Below are 19,260 nucleotides of genomic sequence, written 5' to 3'. Positions count from 1 at the left end.
TCTTCCTCTGTATAACAGGCACTTAATACAAAGTTTAGTATGGACGTGATCATAATAATTATATCTTGTTTCTTGTAAAGTGTGATTTTTTTTGTGTGTGTTACATATAATTAGCTTTTTTAATGTTCCTAAAATATTTCTGTTCATTTTCAATTCTGTTTGGTTTCATGAAAAAGTATTTTTAAACACTTATTATCTTAATTTTAAAGTTGTTCAAAGGAAGAATTAATCTTTTGAAAGCCACAATGGTAGCAAATGTTTTCTGTAATTGAAACAATATCTTGTACTACTTGGGTTTCAGTTCTTTTTTAGATAATGTAATTTTTCCATTGCGGCTTTGCACTTACATATCATGAAGATTTGTTTTGTAATTAAGCAGACATCACAAGCTATTTTGACTGCTAAATCTAATTTTAGGTATACTAGTATATGATAATGTTACTTCTATGAAAATTATATATATATGAATTTCTAGAAATATATGTCATATATATATATATATATACACACACACACACATACATACACACACACATATGCACACAAATACTATGCACATATACTATGGTAATACCAGCTGGAAAATATTAGTTCTCTCTATGTTTTCAAAATATTTATTATTTTCTATTTAGAATTGTCTTTATTTAAAAAAAAAAAACACCTCCTTAATACAACCATTTTAATTTTCATGCCAGATAAAATTTTATTTATCTCTTGTACTAAGTATTTTTAATACTCTTGATATCTGTGAGTTCCTTCCACTAGCTCAGCATGATGTCAGACCCCCATTTCAAAGATTGCTTCCACTTAAAATCCTTAGTACTAATAGCTGATACAGAGACGAGCCTTTTAATTACATTTGGAAATTACAGATTACAGCCTCACTTCTTCTAGGACAATGTCAGCTACTTTTTAATGATTCAGTTTTCATATGAGTCTGTGGAATGAAAACAAATGTCTTGTCCAAAGGTGACTGTTCGTTTTACCATCTATCAGTGTTCTTTCAGGTTTAGTAATAACACATGAATATGGGGGTGGGTTTTGTTAATCAAATAAAACACACATCAAAAGACCACTAACTGACATACCCAACATGTGAATATGTGAAAATAGCCAGCATAATTCAACTGTGCTAAGCAGAGGCCAAGAGAGTGAAATTGTAACCTGGAGAATGGGGAGAAGCTGACCCCTGGGGTCTGAGCTCTATTCCACTTCACACACTGGACGTGGAGACACATTGCCAGAAAGCTGCTTTCTTGGGTCAAGGATAGGGCTGTGAATTTTTAAAAAATTATTTGTGTAATGAAGTTTTGCTTGGATTAATCAGTTTTCTTATTTCACCAAGTATTGAAAAATATCTTCCGCTGGAGTTTAATAGGCTTTATTTAAATATTACATCACTTTGCTTATGTTGAGGCCCTGATGACTGCAGCATAGCATACGTAGGCGTTGTGCTGAGGCTGAAGACCTCCGAGGAACACTGGCTGTCCCATTGTGTAAAGGCAAATTACCTTCAAAGACACTTGCTGAATAGAGCTGGCTTTGGATTATACACTAGCACCTCTGCCTTTTTATTAATAGTACTCTTTGTTCATCTATTTTGTAGATAAAAATACCAGTGTTTAAGATGGAGCGATAGCTTCACGATTATGTAGACTGATTTTATCTCCAGAATCTGAGACCATGCTGACTTTTAGTAGCACAGCAGTTCAATTTTTTTAAAATTTCACTTAAATGTGTGGAGAATACATGTTATTTCAAATATTAAAAATATTTTCTCTCCTAGACCTGTTATAGATTTTTTTCTTTGTTTTTGTTTACTGTGGAACTCTGAGAGGAGTACCTCTTTTTATTTCAAAGGAGGTGTAAATTATGCATGAGGAGAATTCAGTTGACTATCTAAAATGTAAAGAAGAGCCAAACTTTGAGGACTTCAGACACCTGAAAGTACTGTCAATTTCTTAGCAATGAACTAGCATTCACCACTACACACTCCTAGGTAACAAGCCTGAAGGAAATAGCAACTAAAAGACTATATCTTTAAACCAAGGTGTCAGGTTTATATTTTATCTGTAGAAAATGTAACATGAATATATTTGACATCTACCTCAGCAAACAAATTAATGCTAATTAAAAATTAATGTGTCATAATTAGCATTAAAAATGCAATTAAATTGTAAGTAAATGGACCAGGAATAGAAAATTGTTAGACGTCTCACTGCCTGGTTTTTCATATTATGCCTTTTGTTTTTGCAGCAAATAGAGGAAGCGGAGCAGCAGGCAGCTCCCAGACTGGAGATGCTCTGGGGAAAGCACTTGCTTCGGTGAGGCAATATTGACTTTGGCCTTCGTACGTAGCATTGTGGAGGCCTGAACTTTAATCAGACGTGGACATGTGGAATTGTATACAGTGAATGGCAAAGAGCTTTGATTTTGGAAATGCTCACTTTTTTTCCCTTGCATAATGATCACTGGAAAATCTGAAGAGAGACCTCTGAAGCTTCCATGCCTGGCTGGTCTCTTCCATCTTGTCTCCTCAGGGTGGCTAAGTGGTACTCAGTTACAGGTTCTCGGATATTCTTGGAGCCCTTAGGTGTATAGATTTTCTATCTGGATTTCTTATTTTTCTCTAAAGTCATATGGCCCCTCATTGACCATCTAAGACTGACTTTGTGAGGGGCAATTCTAAAATACTTTAGAAAAGGCATTTAAAAAGACCCTCAGTGAGGTCTAGGGGGAACTGTCCCACATTTGGCACCTGGGGACTCAGCTTCTCTGCCTTACCTGCCCACGGCCAAGAGGCTGCACTGGGAGGTGCCCTGCACATTCGCTAGCGACAATGGCACACCTGGTGGTGTCCTCAAAAGCTAAGCATGGGCATCTGCAAATGTAAGTGGAGATTTGTTGCTTTAACATTTTATCTCTTCAGTTGGTTTTTCCATACCATCAGGAGCATAAAATGTTTGATTTCTCAACATTTTTACCAAGTAAAAGTTTTTATTTAATCTAGGCATTCTCATGTCTTGGAATCAAATGCCCTAATCATGGTGAAGAGGGAGTTGGACAGCGATCTTAGGGTGACTTGGTCTGGCCTGTTTTGTGGAGTTGGGGTGGGCTCTGTGTATCTCTGTGGCTTGCTCATAGCCAAGCAGACACGGGAGAAGTGGGAGGAAAAGGACTAGAAAAGTAGTTTGCTGACCTCCAGTCCAGGTCTTTTCCGGCGATCTTATATGACCTCAGTAATTCTGATTTTGAAAGATTAAAGTGGTTACGTGTTGTTACTGCAGTTGATCACTAAATGTATTTTGTAAGTTGTAACTTTTAAATGAATTGCATGGATACTTTGCAGTTGACAAAATTGTTGATTGTTTGTTCCTAATAATGAGGATTTGTTTTCTTTTCTCTCCATTGTTTTAAGATCTATTCTCCAGATCACACTAACAACAGCTTTTCATCAAACCCTTCAACTCCTGTCGGCTCTCCGCCTTCTCTCTCAGGTACTGTCCTTGCTCCCATGCCTCACAGGGCCAGCTGGTGAGAGTGACTGCCCCCCCTGGACTTCCCACACTTGGAGGACGCTCCCTCCCTCCACGGGCTCAAAACACCGTTTCCAAACAGGCAGAAAGGAGTGGGAGAGACAGACAGCCATGTGAAGGCACAGTCACTTACACCCAAACTTGTCTTAAAAATTAGATGTTTTTTAAAAATATACAGACATATGGGAAACTTATTTCTGAAATTTTTCCTAGCTCTCTAGAAGATACTCCACAGAATAACATGTTCTAATAAAACATCTCAAACGAGACCAGGTAGTACATATAGCCTTGACTATGATCGTACAGTCATCAAATATAGATTATTCAAGAGGATCTTTTCCGACAGAAATTTTAGACTTTCCAAATTCCCTCTTTGAAGTCCATGTAATTCGGATGTTTGAGGAAACTATAATTTTGTAAATAAATTGTGAAGTGTGTGGAGTAAAAGGGGATGTTTGCCTTTAAAAATAACAAATTACATGAACTATGGCTTCAAGTAGTAAAATATAAGTTCTTACATTATGTTAGTAAAGCAGAGGTCCATTTAAAAGGCTCATTGCCCTTCCAGTATAAATGCTTCCAGAAGGCCCTGTCTGCTGCCTGTCTCCGCACTCTGGAAAGAGGGCAGGTGGCTTCTAACACAAAACTAGGTCACATCTGTACCTCATTGAAACCTGACCTTCCTGTAATTTATAGCGAGTCACTTGCCGAAATGTTGCCTCCTCCGTCCCTGTATCAGCACTCACAGGGCCCACCACAAGCTGGCTCCCTGGTTCAGATCACCACCAAGCTTCCGGAGGCGATGGCCTTGGCTCAGGTGGGGCTTGATATCAGCCTTCCCAAGCCTCCATTGACATGGGGGGGGGGTACAGAATAGAGAGGGGTAGCTGGACATTTAAGCCCAAATGCCCAGAGAGACAGTTGAAACTGGCAAGAAACAGGGATGATATCAAGGGGACACTGCAACAGCAGTGAAGCCTTCCCCATGATAGAAAAGGCAAGGGAAGCTCAGCAGTGTGCGGTGCACACCATGTTGTTCAGCTCTGGGGAGTGACCGCCACCTCGTTATACAGGGCAGCGTCCCCTGAAACCCACGAGGAGGGGTCTGAGCAGGGACAAAACCCCATGTGCCCCGTTTCAAGCAAAACAGCTCTAATTTTGTCTATTTTATAATTTGGGGGAGGGGGGGAATTCTACAGTCTAATAAAGCTTGAGAACCACTATTTTCGCCTAATGCTTAAGGTTAAGTCTGTAGCAATCCTGGAGAGCAAAGATCCGGGTGCATGCAATTCTGCCTCTCCACTCCTAGGTTAATGGGGGGCCGAAAGTTGTGGTGCACAAATCATGCCAGAAAATGCCCTAAATATTCTAAACCTGAGCAGGGTGCTCTCAGAGAAAGACCAGAAGTAAGGCCATTGCGAGGCCCTGGTAACCCATCCTGGAAGACCACCTGGCAGCGGGGAAGGGCTTCATGAGGATGAGACCTGGGGACAGGTCGCTGTTTCCACACTGATAGCTCTGTCCAGATTCTGTCCCTGAAAGTAATTGGACAAAATATTCTATTTTCATTTAGCATCAGAACACACACACATGCACACCCAGAAGTGACAGGAGAATGAATATTTAAAGGGCTAACTGTGTCGGGCGTGAGATTCAGTGAAATCGTAGATTTTATTTTCCTTACTTGAATTATTTATCTTCTATTCTGAGTGCATATTATTTTAAATTTAAAAGTAGGACATTAGACATGTAATATTTATTACAGGCATCTTTCTTTACCTGCAGGTTTAGCGAATCATAAAAAAATTATTTTCTTCAGAAGAAACTACTTACTTATTACTGTTGTTATGTAGAGTTTTTAAATTTCTGGTTCTGTGGATCCCTGCCAACTAATCTTATTTCCTTCAAAAGTTTCTGAAGGCTTATTCCTTCTCAAGGATCATTTTTTCAAACCGAGTCGCAAAGCTGTTTTCCATTGGTGAGAGATTTGGGTTTAACAAACTGGCCTTGCATGGAGCAGAACAAAGGCCCGCCCCGGTACCCTTCCCCCTTTTCACTCTTAAAAGGACCTTGACTATGTAGTAGTAGTTTTCTTCAAAGGAACACTTCTCTAGCTAAAATTCCTCCTTTTAGGAAGCTTGAGAGAATTCTGATTCTATGTAAAGTCTCCATGTTTTACATTTAAGATGTTTTCCTTGCCCCAGAATTTTTGGATGGGAGGTTCACCTTAGGGTCCACGTGGAAACCAACACTGCTGTTTCTAAGAGAACTGTTGAAAGTGTTGGTGAGGTTGTTTTTAAGATGATGTCGATCGCATTGTAATTCCTTTGTTCATATCAGCAGGCACAGCTGTTTGGTCTAGAAATGGAGGGCAGGCCTCATCATCTCCTAACTATGAAGGACCCTTGCACTCCTTGGTAAGTCATCTGCTCATCTCTGCTCCAGCCACTTCCAGAGCATGTTTCTCTTGTTGCCTCTAGTTCACTCCAAGATTAGACTGTGTTTGTTCCTGTTTGTAGATTGTCACCCAGATACTGCTGCAGTGTAAGCCCAGGGCTCTAAAGATCTAGGACCAGATAGAAGATTAAAAATCCTGGAAGGATAGTGACCCCTTCCCATCTGGGGAAAGATCCTGGCCTGTGATTAAATTACTTCCCTGAGATGAGCGGCTGAAGTCCCTGCTAAAGCTGTGTACTGCAACACTTAAAGATCCTATATTCTCTGCTCTGCGTCCCAGAATAACACGTTTATAGGCATTTTCCTCTTGACCTTGGAACCAGAAGCTACTACTACTTCCTTCTTCACTTTGGTTCTCATAGACACCTAGTGACATCAGTACATCTCTGCTCTTCCTGGAGGGAAAGGCTGGGAATTTGCATGGGGTTAATTAATATTCTAAGTAGGTGATGATTCAGTGTCTGCCTCTCTGGGATTTCTCAAGTCTCAGTGATGGGCCTGGAAACATGCGTGAAACACCAGCACTCAGTGCAGTATCCGGGCTGTACATGAACCAAATGGGAGGGGTAGCAGCAAGGAGCTCTTCAGTCTTTCCACGTTGTTTCCCTTCGTTGAGGTGGAACATGGAAGAAGGCATACATGTCTCTAATTTAATGTTGTCTTGTCAGTGGTTCAGGGTTTCCTTCTCTTCTGGCTTACTATTTAAATTAAGGAAAATCTAAAATTAAAAGTACAACAGTATATTTCCCCCTTGTTCTCTCCCTGCTGAGGTGTGTGAATCACCCAGCTCTGCATTTTAGCTGGTAAAGGCAACCACAGAGCGAGACGGCATTTGCACTACCTACCCAGTCCCACTAATCTGCCGCCAGTGTTTACCTCCATCAGTTATTCTCTGGGACCCATCTATCAAAACTGGGCTTTGTCCAACTATAAAACTGTAAAGACTGGGTTTAAAGTTGTGAACTACAGCTTTAGTTCCTTTAAATTCTCAACACTCAAGAGGGGATTCACACGAGAAACTGCTCTCTCCTCCAGGAAGCTGTGAGCCAGAAAGGATGGTAGGCACATGTATTCTTCCTTTCCATGCTTACATTTACACTTGGAAGTGTACATATGCATGCATTCCTATTTTTAAAATTAGGAAGCATAGACTCAAAGAAGTTAACAACTTTTCCAAGGTCATACTAGTAGCCACGCTAGGAGTTTAGGGGAGGCCCCGTAACACCAGGGCCACCAAATCAGAATGCTCTGCACCATAGACTACATGTATTAGACCCACATTCTTCCTGTCAGTGTAGAATAATTAGAAATTGTTCTTCTCATACAGTAAAGCGGGTACATCTGTTTGCATGGCCCACTGAAAATCAGAGCGGATTGAAGCATGTTGTAGTACAAAAGGACATTAGATTTGAAGTCAAAAGACTTAAATTTGAACCCTGGCGTTATCATTTCCTGGTACTGTGACACTGGTTAATTAATTCGTTTAATTTTTTTGAGCCTCATCCGCATGTCTTTGCGGAAGGGGTAATACTGTCTTCCCTGCTTGCCTCACTCATGTAGTATGAGGGCCCAGAGGGATGTTAGATGTTAAAGTATACACTGGAGAGTCCTGTGCAGATGTTTATTTGATATCATAATTTATCACACTGGAAAAAATGAATACAACTACATGTCCATATTCTTCCCCCAAAACCACAGTACAGACCTTATCTAGTTGTAGACAAGGTGGATCCTAATGGCTGGGATGAGAAAAAAAGTTCAGTTGGTTTTTAATAATATACCTGTGTAAGGGAGTGAATTCTATACTATAGTTAGGACTTTGAAATCATTTAGAAGCTCTGGTAAACATTAATTCAGTTCTTTGTGATTCTTCAGTAGTGAAATCTCGTACCATGTTGGTTGACAGAATTTTTGTAATTTTTTCTGTGATTACTTTGAGTCCCCACTTTCTTCTATACACACACACGCACATATGCACGCACACATGCACACACACTGGTGAAAATAGATAGAAAGCAAGAAATACAGGTGAAAATCAATAGTACTCAAGAAATTACTGTCTGTATGTATTTACCCATCCCTGACTTGATAGTTAGCACTGTATCATATGTCACAGAGGAAATCAAGGAATAGACCTCCAGGAGGGTAATTTAATTGGGGAACTATAAGTAGGTCACCTTTTCATGGCTAATTTTTAAAAATCTTTTCACCAATGCCTGTCAGAATGTTTCTTAAATTCAATAAATGCTTTTCTTTTCTAAAGTAAATCTAAATTCTCTTTCAAACTAATGCAATATAGTACAGCATATGTACATTCAAATGTCCTGGAAGAATTACTGAGTTTATTTTGTTCATGAAAAATAACACTGATTATAACATTGTTTGTCACCTGTTGTCTAGGAAGGATGCTATTCTTATTATTATTTTAAGGAAATAAACTTTATTGGAAACATTTAGAAACTCAAAGTGTGGTGTGTGTGAACTCGTTTTACTTATGTAACACATGCATGCATTTCAAACTAAATCAAATTTCACATCCTTTATTCACCAACAGCAAAGCCGGATTGAAGATCGTTTAGAAAGACTGGATGATGCCATTCATGTTCTCCGAAATCATGCAGTGGGCCCGTCCACCGCTATGCCTGGCAGTCACGGGGACATGCATGGGATCATTGGACCTTCTCATAATGGAGCAATGGGTGGTCTGGGCTCAGGGTATGGAACCGGTCTTCTTTCAGCCAACAGACATTCACTCATGGTAAGTGATGAACTTTGTAGACTGTAGTTATTGTACAAAATTAGATTTTCAATTATAAACACTATTGCTGCTGTTTTTCCCTTTTTAAAAATAGCTTTATTGAGACACATTCACTTAATATGCAATTCACCCATTTAAGGTTTATATTTCACTGTGTTTTAGTATATTCACGGGGTTATGTAACCATTGCCACAGTCTAATTTTAGAACACAGCAAAATGAAAAGAAATCCCCATTGCCATTAGCGGTCAGTCACTCTCCATTCTCCCCTCAACCCCTCCAGCCCTTGGCAATCCTGATATACTTTTTCTGTCAGTAGATTTGCCTAATCTAGGTTTTTCCTATGAATGGAATCATACAACATGTGGTATCTTTTCTGACAGGCTTCTTCAGCTTAGCACAGTGTTTTCCAGGTTTAGTCATGCTTTATCATACATCAGAGTGTCATCCACTTGTGTTGACAAACAATATTTCATTGTGTGCATTGTATTCATCTTCATTGGGTGATGTATATTTGAATTATTTCCATTCTGGCTGTTATGAATAACGCTCCTATGAACATTCATGTACAGGCTTTAGTGTGGGCACGTCCATCTTCATTTCACTTAAGTACATACCCAGGAGAGCATTGCCGGGTCATCATTGATATTTTAAATTCTTCACCGTGGTGGCTTTGGCTAAAGGACCCAACCATCTTATGTTCATGTTACATTGCTGGCATTTCAGATATGAATAGGTTGATTTTTTTTTATTAAAGAAACGAATCAGTGCCTTTGAATTCTGAGTATAGGCGGTAGAAATATATGACGTGTTTGTCTGTCTAAATATCTGGTGTGGGACTGTGTCATTAAAGTGCACAGTAGTTTTGCCACTGCCTATTCATAAGTCTATTTGAATGCGGCTTAAGCAGATTTATCCACATTCAGTTGGGATTTCAATGCTGCCCACTGCTTTCGGTAAGGATTTGGGAGTGCATCCCTTTTTGGGGTGATTATGAAGATCCAGAGAATCTTCCAAACAAAATATTAAGTGATGACAATTAGTGAGGTCCGAATGGGCGGAAAATTTAACGTTACTAGTGATTCTGTGTAAGTTCACTCCTTACAAACTCCTACCTGAGCAGTAAACACTTTTTTGTCCTGTTTTGTACCTTATAGGCTCTTAAAAAGTTGCTTTCCTGTTATCCCATAAAGTGTCCCTGGTTTAAAGATGATTCCGAAAGGAGAATGCAAAATAAGTACAGGTCATTCCGAGGCTCCTTGCTCAGTCCTGTTCTTCTGCGTCCTTTCGACTTCTCTTAGTGAAAGACTGAGAGGACCATCCTGAGAGTGTGTTATGGAAACCTGCAACCAATTTGAAACCAAAAATACCGGTTTATAAATAGAAGCAATGAACTCACTTCTAAGACGTGGAAAGATATTTTTGAATGCCAAAGCTAAATCATTTTTTTCTTTTTCGCTTTTCCTTGACCTCTACCCCAAAAATTCATCATTGAGTAGAAATTGTTTGTCTATTCATGGCAGTTGCTAAGAGTTAACAAAAGGAAAATCTAGATTTTAATTTAGCTTGGCCTCAGGTAATGTGTTAAATACACTTGGGATGCATATAATATGAGATTTCAGTTTGTACAGCTCTTTTTTTAAAAACTACAATGTTTAAACAATACTGCTTTTAATTAAGAAATCTGGCTTTATTAAAAGCCAGATCTGTGACTTATAACCATTTCTGTATATCTGCTCTCAATCAAGAGAAAAATAGTTTAATTTCTGTAGCTGTGTTCGTTTTGCATATGTTAAACGGACGCCACATGCACCCAGGGCATTGCTTCAGAGCTGTTTTTCCCCACAAATATGTAAAGTTTGCTCTTAAATACCAGATGTAGGTTAAGTGGTTCTTTAAAATAATAAACTATACATAGATGCTGTTTGGAACTGTGTGACCTTTGACTTGCCTCCTCTTTGAGGCTGACTCAGTGGTGGGATCGGCAGAGACTAGAATCATCTTTGGAGATGGGAAGCGGGGTGGACCCAGGTGGAGGGGAAGGAGAGAAAAGCAGAACTAATCAGCCTGTGTTACACAGGAGTGTCTTTCACTTTGAAAAACTGTGCAGAAGCCATAAAGCGGCTAGTGTTGCTGATGAGGAAAAGTTCTTGTCCGCTCCTCTGAAGACAGTTATGATCCCATCAAGGACAACCACAGACCCCCAGACAGGAGAGCAACTCCAGAGACATGACATGGCCACAACCTGCTGTCCTTTAAACCAAGTGGGGCTGTGTGGTCTTTCTCCTCAGAAATAGTTAGCGGCCCCCAGAATCCGGGCCCTTCCACCTGAAACTCCATCACGTGTGTGAACGAGATTGCATTGTCATTTTCTTGTGCAAACTGGTATAATTTTTCAAACAAAAACCTAAGAACAAAGGAAATAGTTTTTGCATTTAGTCAGTCTGAAGTTAGCCTTTGACCATTTGATGCATTCCATAATAAAAAGGAAGTTGAAGGGGAAGAGAAAAAAAAAACCCATCCCCCTCAACAACAACAAAAAAATTCAAGGAGGATCCTGGTAATGTTTTCCACATTTGAATTTTAATACATGAAGCAGGCTATAAACGCTGGCCAGCTGCAGTAAATAAAGTAGCAGTGGGAGGTACGCACCGGAACCTCCGCAGCGGCCTGGGGGACTTTCCTTCCCAACTGCACACCTTCAGTTGTTGCTCTGCAGTGGGAGCAAGTGGCAGTAACTTAACACCATCCCCGGGCAGGTTTGGTTTTGAGCAAATCTCCTTTCTGGCTCTCCTTAATAATGCCTTCTGATTAAAGAATAGACAGCTTTGAATCCCCTTGACCTCCCCACTCTTCTCGTTTCCTCTCCCTGCCTTCCGAAAATAAAAACGAAATGGCTCGATAACTTGGAAGATGATATAAGCATTTCTTTCTGCAGCAGCTTGAACTCGTGGTGGGGAAAAGCCATGGTTCTGCATCGGCTATTATGTTATCTCATTTAATTGCTAACATATTGTACTTAGCTTTTGATTCATAAAATGTTTTCCTTGGAGTTCTGCAGTGGGTCTTCAGTGATTTACTGAGTATTTGCGTAATGAAAGGGACTTTTTCACAGCAGCATGGCTCATAACACGAGAGTGAATGGTGTAGACTCACGGGCTTTCTAGATGATATTATTTGCCCATGCTCTCTCCTGCTCAGAGACCTTTACCAGCTTTCCATTAGCTACCAGATAAAGACAGTTTTCTAGCCCAGCTTTTAAAGTCCTGTTACCATTTACCAAAAGCCTTATGTTTAGTTATTTCAATAAACTTTTCCAGCAATACCAGGCTGTGCATATTCCCAGAATTTGCCCTGTACATTTTTACTATTTACTTCTCTTATTTCTGTCTGGATTGGCTGGTTCTACCCACTCCTCTCTCCATCTCAACCCACCATTCTCAAAGCTCTGGCTCAAATTCTGCCTCTTCCAGGAAGCCTTCCCTTGCTACCTCCTCCTGTGGTAGTCACTTTCTTTTTACACTCATAGCACTACAGATCATACCATCAGCTAGATATTTATCTTACCCAGGTATGTGTAGCTATATATCTTTTGTAGGTATGACCTTTGCCTTAGCAACTATATTGTAAATTCCTTGAGTACTAGGTATTGCATTTTGTTTTCTTCCCAGTAAACAAATTATCACTCAAAAAGGAAGAAAGGCAACTAATATTTTCTGAGTGCTTGACAAGTTGCCAGTCTACTGCTAGGTGCATCATATACGTTATAGAAGGCAGTATTCTCAAGAGCCCAGTGAAGAGGATGATAGAGTCCATTCTGGGTGTGAGTCAGCTAAGCCTCGGAAGATTTGAGTAGCCTAGTCACAAAGCAAGATTTAAACTCAGACATTCTGACTCCAGTTTCTATGCTCCATATTGCTACCATGAGTACACCCATCTGTAAACATGCCTTTTAATAATTAATTTCAAGTGGTAAGAGCTCATGATCTTCAAATCTTGATAAATGTTTGTTGATGAAAGAAATTTCCAGGTGTTTCATGGCCAAGTTCCCAGAGCAACTCTCTACCCAAATGTGGAGGTGAAGAACTTTCCCTCCAATGCGGTAGCATTCTAGATTGAAATCCACATTGTCAAAACACTTATTCCCAAATCAGTATGTCCATGGAAAGTGGCAAGAGGTGTGGAACTCTCCTTACGAGGGTCCTTCAAGCAATACAGTTTAAGCTCACTTCTCTATCATACCCCCTCACTTTCCTAATAGAATCCAAACAGAAACCTCTGAATGTGGGAGGACTTGGAAGCAGCTGGATTTGTCACTGACCCTGTCAGAACCTCTTATTCAGATATAATCTCCTCTGTGCCTCCATTATCTCCATGGTTAACCTGATATTAAATCATTCGATTTTTATAAGTCATTGAAGTGGCAGTTTCCAAATATAATTCCATTAATCATTCAGTGTTCGGGTTCACAGGCGAAACCTGAAAGAAAGCCTTTCAGATGACCTAATCTCTCCTTCTAACTGACTAAGAACAAAACCCACATCAAAATGTCTTCATGTGACTCTGTAAGGGCTCTAAATTACTTGTCAGTAGAGTCAGTAACTATAGGATCATTTAGCTAAAAAGTTCCTATTCTGTTAATATATAATATTAATGTGGTTTCCGGATCCTTTTTGCTTAAAGTCCACTTATTCATTTCAAAACCATTTATCAGATGGTAACCAAATGCCAGGCTCTATGCCAACAGGTGGTCTCTGCTCTCAAGGGGTTCACAGGCGAGTAGGGAAGGACACATATTTGAAAGCAAAGTGCTGCAGCAGTGTGGTTAGGCTCCACGAGAGAGGATGGACCCAGCTCTGTTATCTGTAGGAAGGGTCACCCTGTCCCTTGGTAGAGGAGGAGTGATCTCGTAAGGATCGCGTTGCTCTAGTTGACTTGGCAGTGGAAGTGCCCTGTGAACCCACACCTACACATGCCCTCCACAGCATCCCCTTTGGCCCCTTCCCAGAACCCCAAGTGGGGTTTGGCACATTGCAGGAAGCTCTGACATAAACCAATATTTGCCCGGCTTCTCTCTTATCAATAACATTTTTAGTTTGACTTTGGATTGGAAAGAATTTATCAAAAGAGCATTCATTAGGTGAAGAAGCACCTTTTTATTTCATTGATATTAAACATAAGGGAACTTTTGCCATGTGGGGCCTCGGGATAAACGACTTAAATTTCATAGTTCTTTTGCTTTCATAGTTCTAAGATTTAGGACCATTGTGTTTTAGATGCTAAAAGTACCCAGAGGTCCTTCAGCTCATGGCCCTTATTTTGCGGCTGGAGACTAAGGCCAAGAAAGGGGACGTGGCCCACGCATGGGTGCTCACTCGTTAATGGCCAAGCTGGGATTAAAACCAGACACGCCAGCTGTGGGACCAGCACTCTCTGTGCTAAATACCACGCTGCTGCAACCGCCTTCCTCTCTAACCTAGTACCATAGCAGTTTCAACACTGTGGCTGGTATTACAAACCGCTCTGTTCCTCGGACTTAACTCATGAAACCCAAGAACACTCTTCAGTTGTCCCCTGGCTCCTTGCCACATATTGCTATTTAGCTTTGCCAATAATACTTGGCAATTAGAGATGGTAGTGGGCAGTGAGGTGATATCTTGGGGAGCATGTGGTTGTGGGAGTAGCAGACGTCAGGAAGTTCTGTTTCTACATGGAGCTCTTTAACAAAGGTATGATCCATAGGGTCTTCACCATCTCCACTCTTAGGTTTTCACAGATTTTAATTTTCCACAAAATTCCATATATATTTTAGCACATACTTCATTTCTAAGCAGTTTTTCCCATAGTATCTCAGAGACTTTAGAAGTCATCTCTATCCACATCCCCCTACAAATGCCCTGTCAAGTGGTCAGTAAGTCTCTATCAGCCTCCTTCCTTCAAGGCTGAGTAACTCCAAGTGACCACAAAGCCATTTCCAGCAAATGCTAGAAAATTCTTTCTGAGTCCAGCCCATATTTACTTCTCTGTGAAGTCTGTATTTTTCTGCTTAGAGTTACCCAAACTCAATCCAACAAATATTTTAAAAAATTTTGGTTATTTGAAGACATCTATTCAATATTTTTTCTCTAGGCTAGACATTTATATGTTCAAATATTTAACCTAAAAATAGTTTTTGCCTCTGATTTTCCAGTTCCTTCTCCAGCATATGAAGGATGCTTTTATTTTTCTAGGACCTTTTAGTTTGTAGAGTCTCAACCTGAACACAGTGCTCAAGGAATTACCAGGGTGACTATGATGGACCTATCACCAAACCCATTCAGTATATTTTATCTTTATTAAAGGCCGCCTAACTAGATCCTATTAGCTATTTTTGATGATTTCATCATCCTGCTCATAAATATTGAACTTGTAATCAGCTGAAATCCTTAAGTCACACATCTCTCAACTGTCCTCGTGTACTTTTTGTTGTGCCAGACAAACTTCACAGAACACCTTTGTATTTCATCCTTCAGCCTTCAGTCTGTTTCCAGCCTTGGGTCTCCTTTAGGTCCTCACGCAGTCACATATTCTGCCAGCTCTGTAGTTGGCAAATTTAAATGTGATGGGTGTCATTGATGCCCACCTCAAAGCCATGAATAAAAATGTTGACCGACCCTAACCGGTTTGGCTCAGTGGATAGAGCGTCGGCTGGCGGACTCAAGGGTCCCAGGTTCGATTGCGGTCAAGGGCATGTACCTTGGTTGCAGGCACATACCCAGTAGGGAGTGTGCAGGAGGCAGCTAATCGATGTTTCTCTCTCATCGATGTTTCTAACTCTCTATCTCTCTCCCTTCCTCTCTGTAAGAAATCAATAAAATATATTTTTTTTTAAAAAATGTTGACCGGGAAGGACATAGAGCTGAAAGCCCGAGGTTCAACACTACAGACACTCTCTCCGCACTCACATCTCCCTCTGCTCTTTCGGTTTAGTATTTCCCCCCTAACTTTTCTCCCATGCAGTCCACCTTTCCTCGTGTTGTTCATAGCGTTATCACAAGACACCAGGCATTCAGCATTCCCATGAATGAGGAAATGAGATTTGTTCAGAAAGACTTGTTCTTGGTAGAACCAAACTGAGTTTGAGAAGTCATTGCCTCCATCTCAGAGCACTTCGAACTCTTTTTTAAATAGCTTATTACACACTTTCACCCATGACCTTAGTCAGTTAGTGTCATCTTTCTATAGGTACTGTGTTGTTTCTTTTTCTTTAATTAAGATATTTGCCTAGCACTTGTTCTACCATCTCTCCTAATCTCCACAACTACCAAATATTTCTGAGAGCAGATTAACACTTTCAATGAAAGTTTTTAATTATATCTATGTGGTACTTTAATTTTTTAATGTAAAAAAAAACAGAACTGAGAAAAAAGGGCTTAAAGAAATTCACGTTATTTTTAATTTCCCACCTTTATTGAGATATTGCTGACATCTAACATATGTAAGTTTAAGGTGTACAATGTGTTGCTTTGATACACCTACATATTGCAAAATGTTACCACGATAAGGGTAGTTAATGCCTCCATCTCCTCAGTAATTCCTTTTTTGTGTGTTATCATGAAGTAATTCAGTTATGTCATTCATACCAAAACAGAAAATACTGGAGCAGCTTGGCACACTGTACATTAGATCCTCAGAACTTACTAGCTCTGTGACTATTCACACTCCATTAGCAACCCCTAAAACAAGTGGTTGGAACATGACGCATGTCCAGATCTCCCAGCAGTGGGTCCAAATTAGGAATACCGCCCCCCCCCCCAGCCACACACACACACACACACACACACACACACACACACACTTGTTTTACTGAAATTCAGGCCCTGTGACCTACAAACAAGAGTCCGTCTCCATTGGACCACCTTACCCAAAGAACAGTCTCTCTCCACCGTCTAGGACAAGCCAAGCCTCATTTTCTTACTTTCCCCTAAAGTATGTATTTAGCACTTTGGATAAAAACAAAAACTTGTTGTCTTCCCCACTTTTAAAATATGAAAACATATTTAAAACAGACTGTATGATCTCATCATATTTGTACTTCGCTTTCTTCTTAAATAATAGAGGGAAAAGCAAGTAGACCCTTTTAATAGCTCAGTCATCATAACATTTTCTTTGAACTTTTATTGGGAACAAGGACACAGTGCTAAACCATCATTTAGATCAGGCCAACCCTTGCATTTAAACCCTGTCTCCTCAAGAAAGATGCGGAGTGGGGGAATATATAGTGAGTGTATATATTAGAAAATACACAGGTGCTCATTCACTCCTTCGACGCCTCAGATCCTTTGGGGATCCATACCCGTCTCTGACCCTGCGGGCCCTTGACTGTGGGAGGGTGACCACTCAAGTGTGTGCGTACCCAAAATGCAAACTTGAATTCCTAAGTGACCTAAGGAGCAACTCAGAAGCGGGTGAACATTGGGGTCTGTAGGATTTTGACTGTTACAGGCTAGAAAGGGCACCACAGAACCATAGGTAAACATGATTTCTTTAAAATGCAGAAAATATAGGATCTTATGTGGCCAGATGGAGGTAAGAAAGTTGGCCTCTGGTAGCAGCCCTGCAGCTCCCAGCCAGGGCTGCAGTGGGTGCAGAGCCCCTCCTTGGAGCGCAGCAGCTCCAACAATTGGCGCGGATATTTCACATGAGAGTCCACAGGAAGAGCAAGTTTTCATGTATATTTTTTACATCCAAATTAAATTAACTCATGGAATTTTCCACCCTGAGGAATTAAAGTAGCAGCTCATGAAGTAATTCAGTTATGTCATTCATACCAAAACAGAAAATACTGGAGCAGCTTGGCACTGTTTGAAAGCCTAAACTAGGCCGTGGCCATTTTATATTTTTTTTAAAACCTGTGGTCGTTGTGTTATTTTAGCTTTTATTGTGGCTGCAAATTTTTTAAGTCAAAAGTATCTTAATTGCTTAGAAAACAGAAGTGTAAAATGGTTTCAAAATAAGAAGTTTTAGGCAAAGCAGTTTTAGGAATGAAAACCTAAAAAAAAAGCTTTAACCACATTTCTGAAAGGTGAGGGTTCTACCTAATTGACATTTACAGTGGTGCATAATTATAGCTTCCTTTATATCCATAAGTTGTCTTAAGCTCCAAAGTTGAGTTTAATCACAGGATCTGTCCAATATTAGTTAAATGACATCTTTGGGGAAGTATTGTCCTGATACAATAGCCATGTTCATTTTCAAGCGGGTAATTGGACATCCTGTCAAAAACCAATGTATTGAGCTGCCACGTTTTAATGTCTCATTTGCCTTCTCCCCGGCTTCTGCTCTCGGACGGTCTCTTTTGTAGCTGAAAGTGTGTGAAAGTTATTGGAGAAGGGCAGTCTCTGGGTAGTGTTTCTGTATGCTGCCCAAACTTCTCCCCCCACGACCCCCCCCCCCCCGTAGTCTAGATGGGAAACAGCTGGTTTTTGTTTAAAAGGCTGTTTTGCGAAATGTCTGAAGCTTGAGGTGTAGAACTGAGGTCACCAGTGCAGCAGGTGCTCAGGAACAAGTGAGCAAGGCCCTGGGGACCGGCCGGCCCTGTCACCTTCTGCTGGGCACTTCCATGTGGAGGAACAGGGCTGGAGTTGGCTCCTCCATGTCGGGCACAAACAGATAGAAGAAAGTAATCGCATTAGCCAGGCTATTAGAAGTGGAGTATCTTTGAACACAGCCAGCCCTTGAGTAAATAATTAGCTCAGTATGAAAGAAACCAAAATGGTCATTTCCCTCCCAGGGTTTCATGCAAAAGTCTCGGCCTTAGCTTCCTTTAGATATTGTAAGATTTTGAATTTCCTTTTTAAATACACCAACTCTGACAGAACTATGATTTCAAATAAGTGCTCCCACAACCCAGCGTGTTTTTCAAGTTTATGGATGCCAGCTAAGCGAAAGGGAGAGAAGAAACCTGGGTTGGTGAGACCAGCACCGGAGCAGTTTTGAAAGCGGCCAAGTAAGAAACATGTGGAATCACTAACGTGCAGGGCACGTCAGATGTCCACCCGTCTGAAGATGAAAGGAAGCGGCCTCCTCCCCTGGGACTTGGAGGTTATTAGCAGCTGTTTATCCAGTCGGGAATAGAGATTAACATTGTAATTTTTTTTTAAGAACCAGAAGAAAATTTGTTTGGGAAGTTGGCTCTTCATACCAAGTCACTGTGCGTTGCCAAAAAAAACTTCCTTTCTCAGAACTCATGTACTCAAGTTGAGCAATGTTATGATTCTCTGAGAAATTCGGAATTATCAAAAAGTCTGTCTCCTTTAACTAGAACAGGGAAGGACAGGCATGGATGGACGTCGGCCATTGAGACATCTCCTTATACTCTAACTGGGAAGCTAGCTGTTTGGTGTGTTACCTGTTCTCCAGCCTGCTTCTAAATGGGGCGTTCTTTGCACCCCCCCCCATACCTCACTTCCCCTAACTTAATCTCTACCATCCACAGCATACACAGATGGGTTTTGCACATGCCTACTGC

The 19,260-nt window shown here is 40.6% G+C and overlaps 1 protein-coding gene across 37 annotated transcripts in view; it reads left to right on the top strand.

The window, feature by feature from the left end:
- The window catches only part of TCF4 (transcription factor 4), a 339,804-nt gene that overhangs the window by 304,756 nt on the left and 15,788 nt on the right, over window positions 1-19,260 (top strand). For 27 of the 37 annotated variants that reach the window (XM_081097247.1, XM_081097277.1, XM_081097259.1 and 24 more), the window contains 4 exons: window positions 2,257-2,324; window positions 3,419-3,497; window positions 5,877-5,953; window positions 8,548-8,751. In XM_081097247.1, the coding sequence (XP_080953373.1) occupies window positions 2,257-2,324; window positions 3,419-3,497; window positions 5,877-5,953; window positions 8,548-8,751 (428 nt within the window). The remainder of the gene's footprint in view (window positions 1-2,256; window positions 2,325-3,418; window positions 3,498-5,876; window positions 5,954-8,547; window positions 8,752-19,260) is intronic. The other 10 variants (XM_081097260.1, XM_081097252.1, XM_081097263.1 and 7 more) reach the window with 1 other exon arrangement.

Source organism: Myotis nattereri, assembly GCF_964212035.1.
Source record: "Myotis nattereri genome assembly, chromosome: 8".
Taxonomy (NCBI): Eukaryota; Metazoa; Chordata; class Mammalia; order Chiroptera; family Vespertilionidae; genus Myotis; species Myotis nattereri.
The sequence above is the reverse complement of the archived record's forward strand: the minus strand, read 5'-3'. Positions and strand labels throughout refer to the sequence as shown.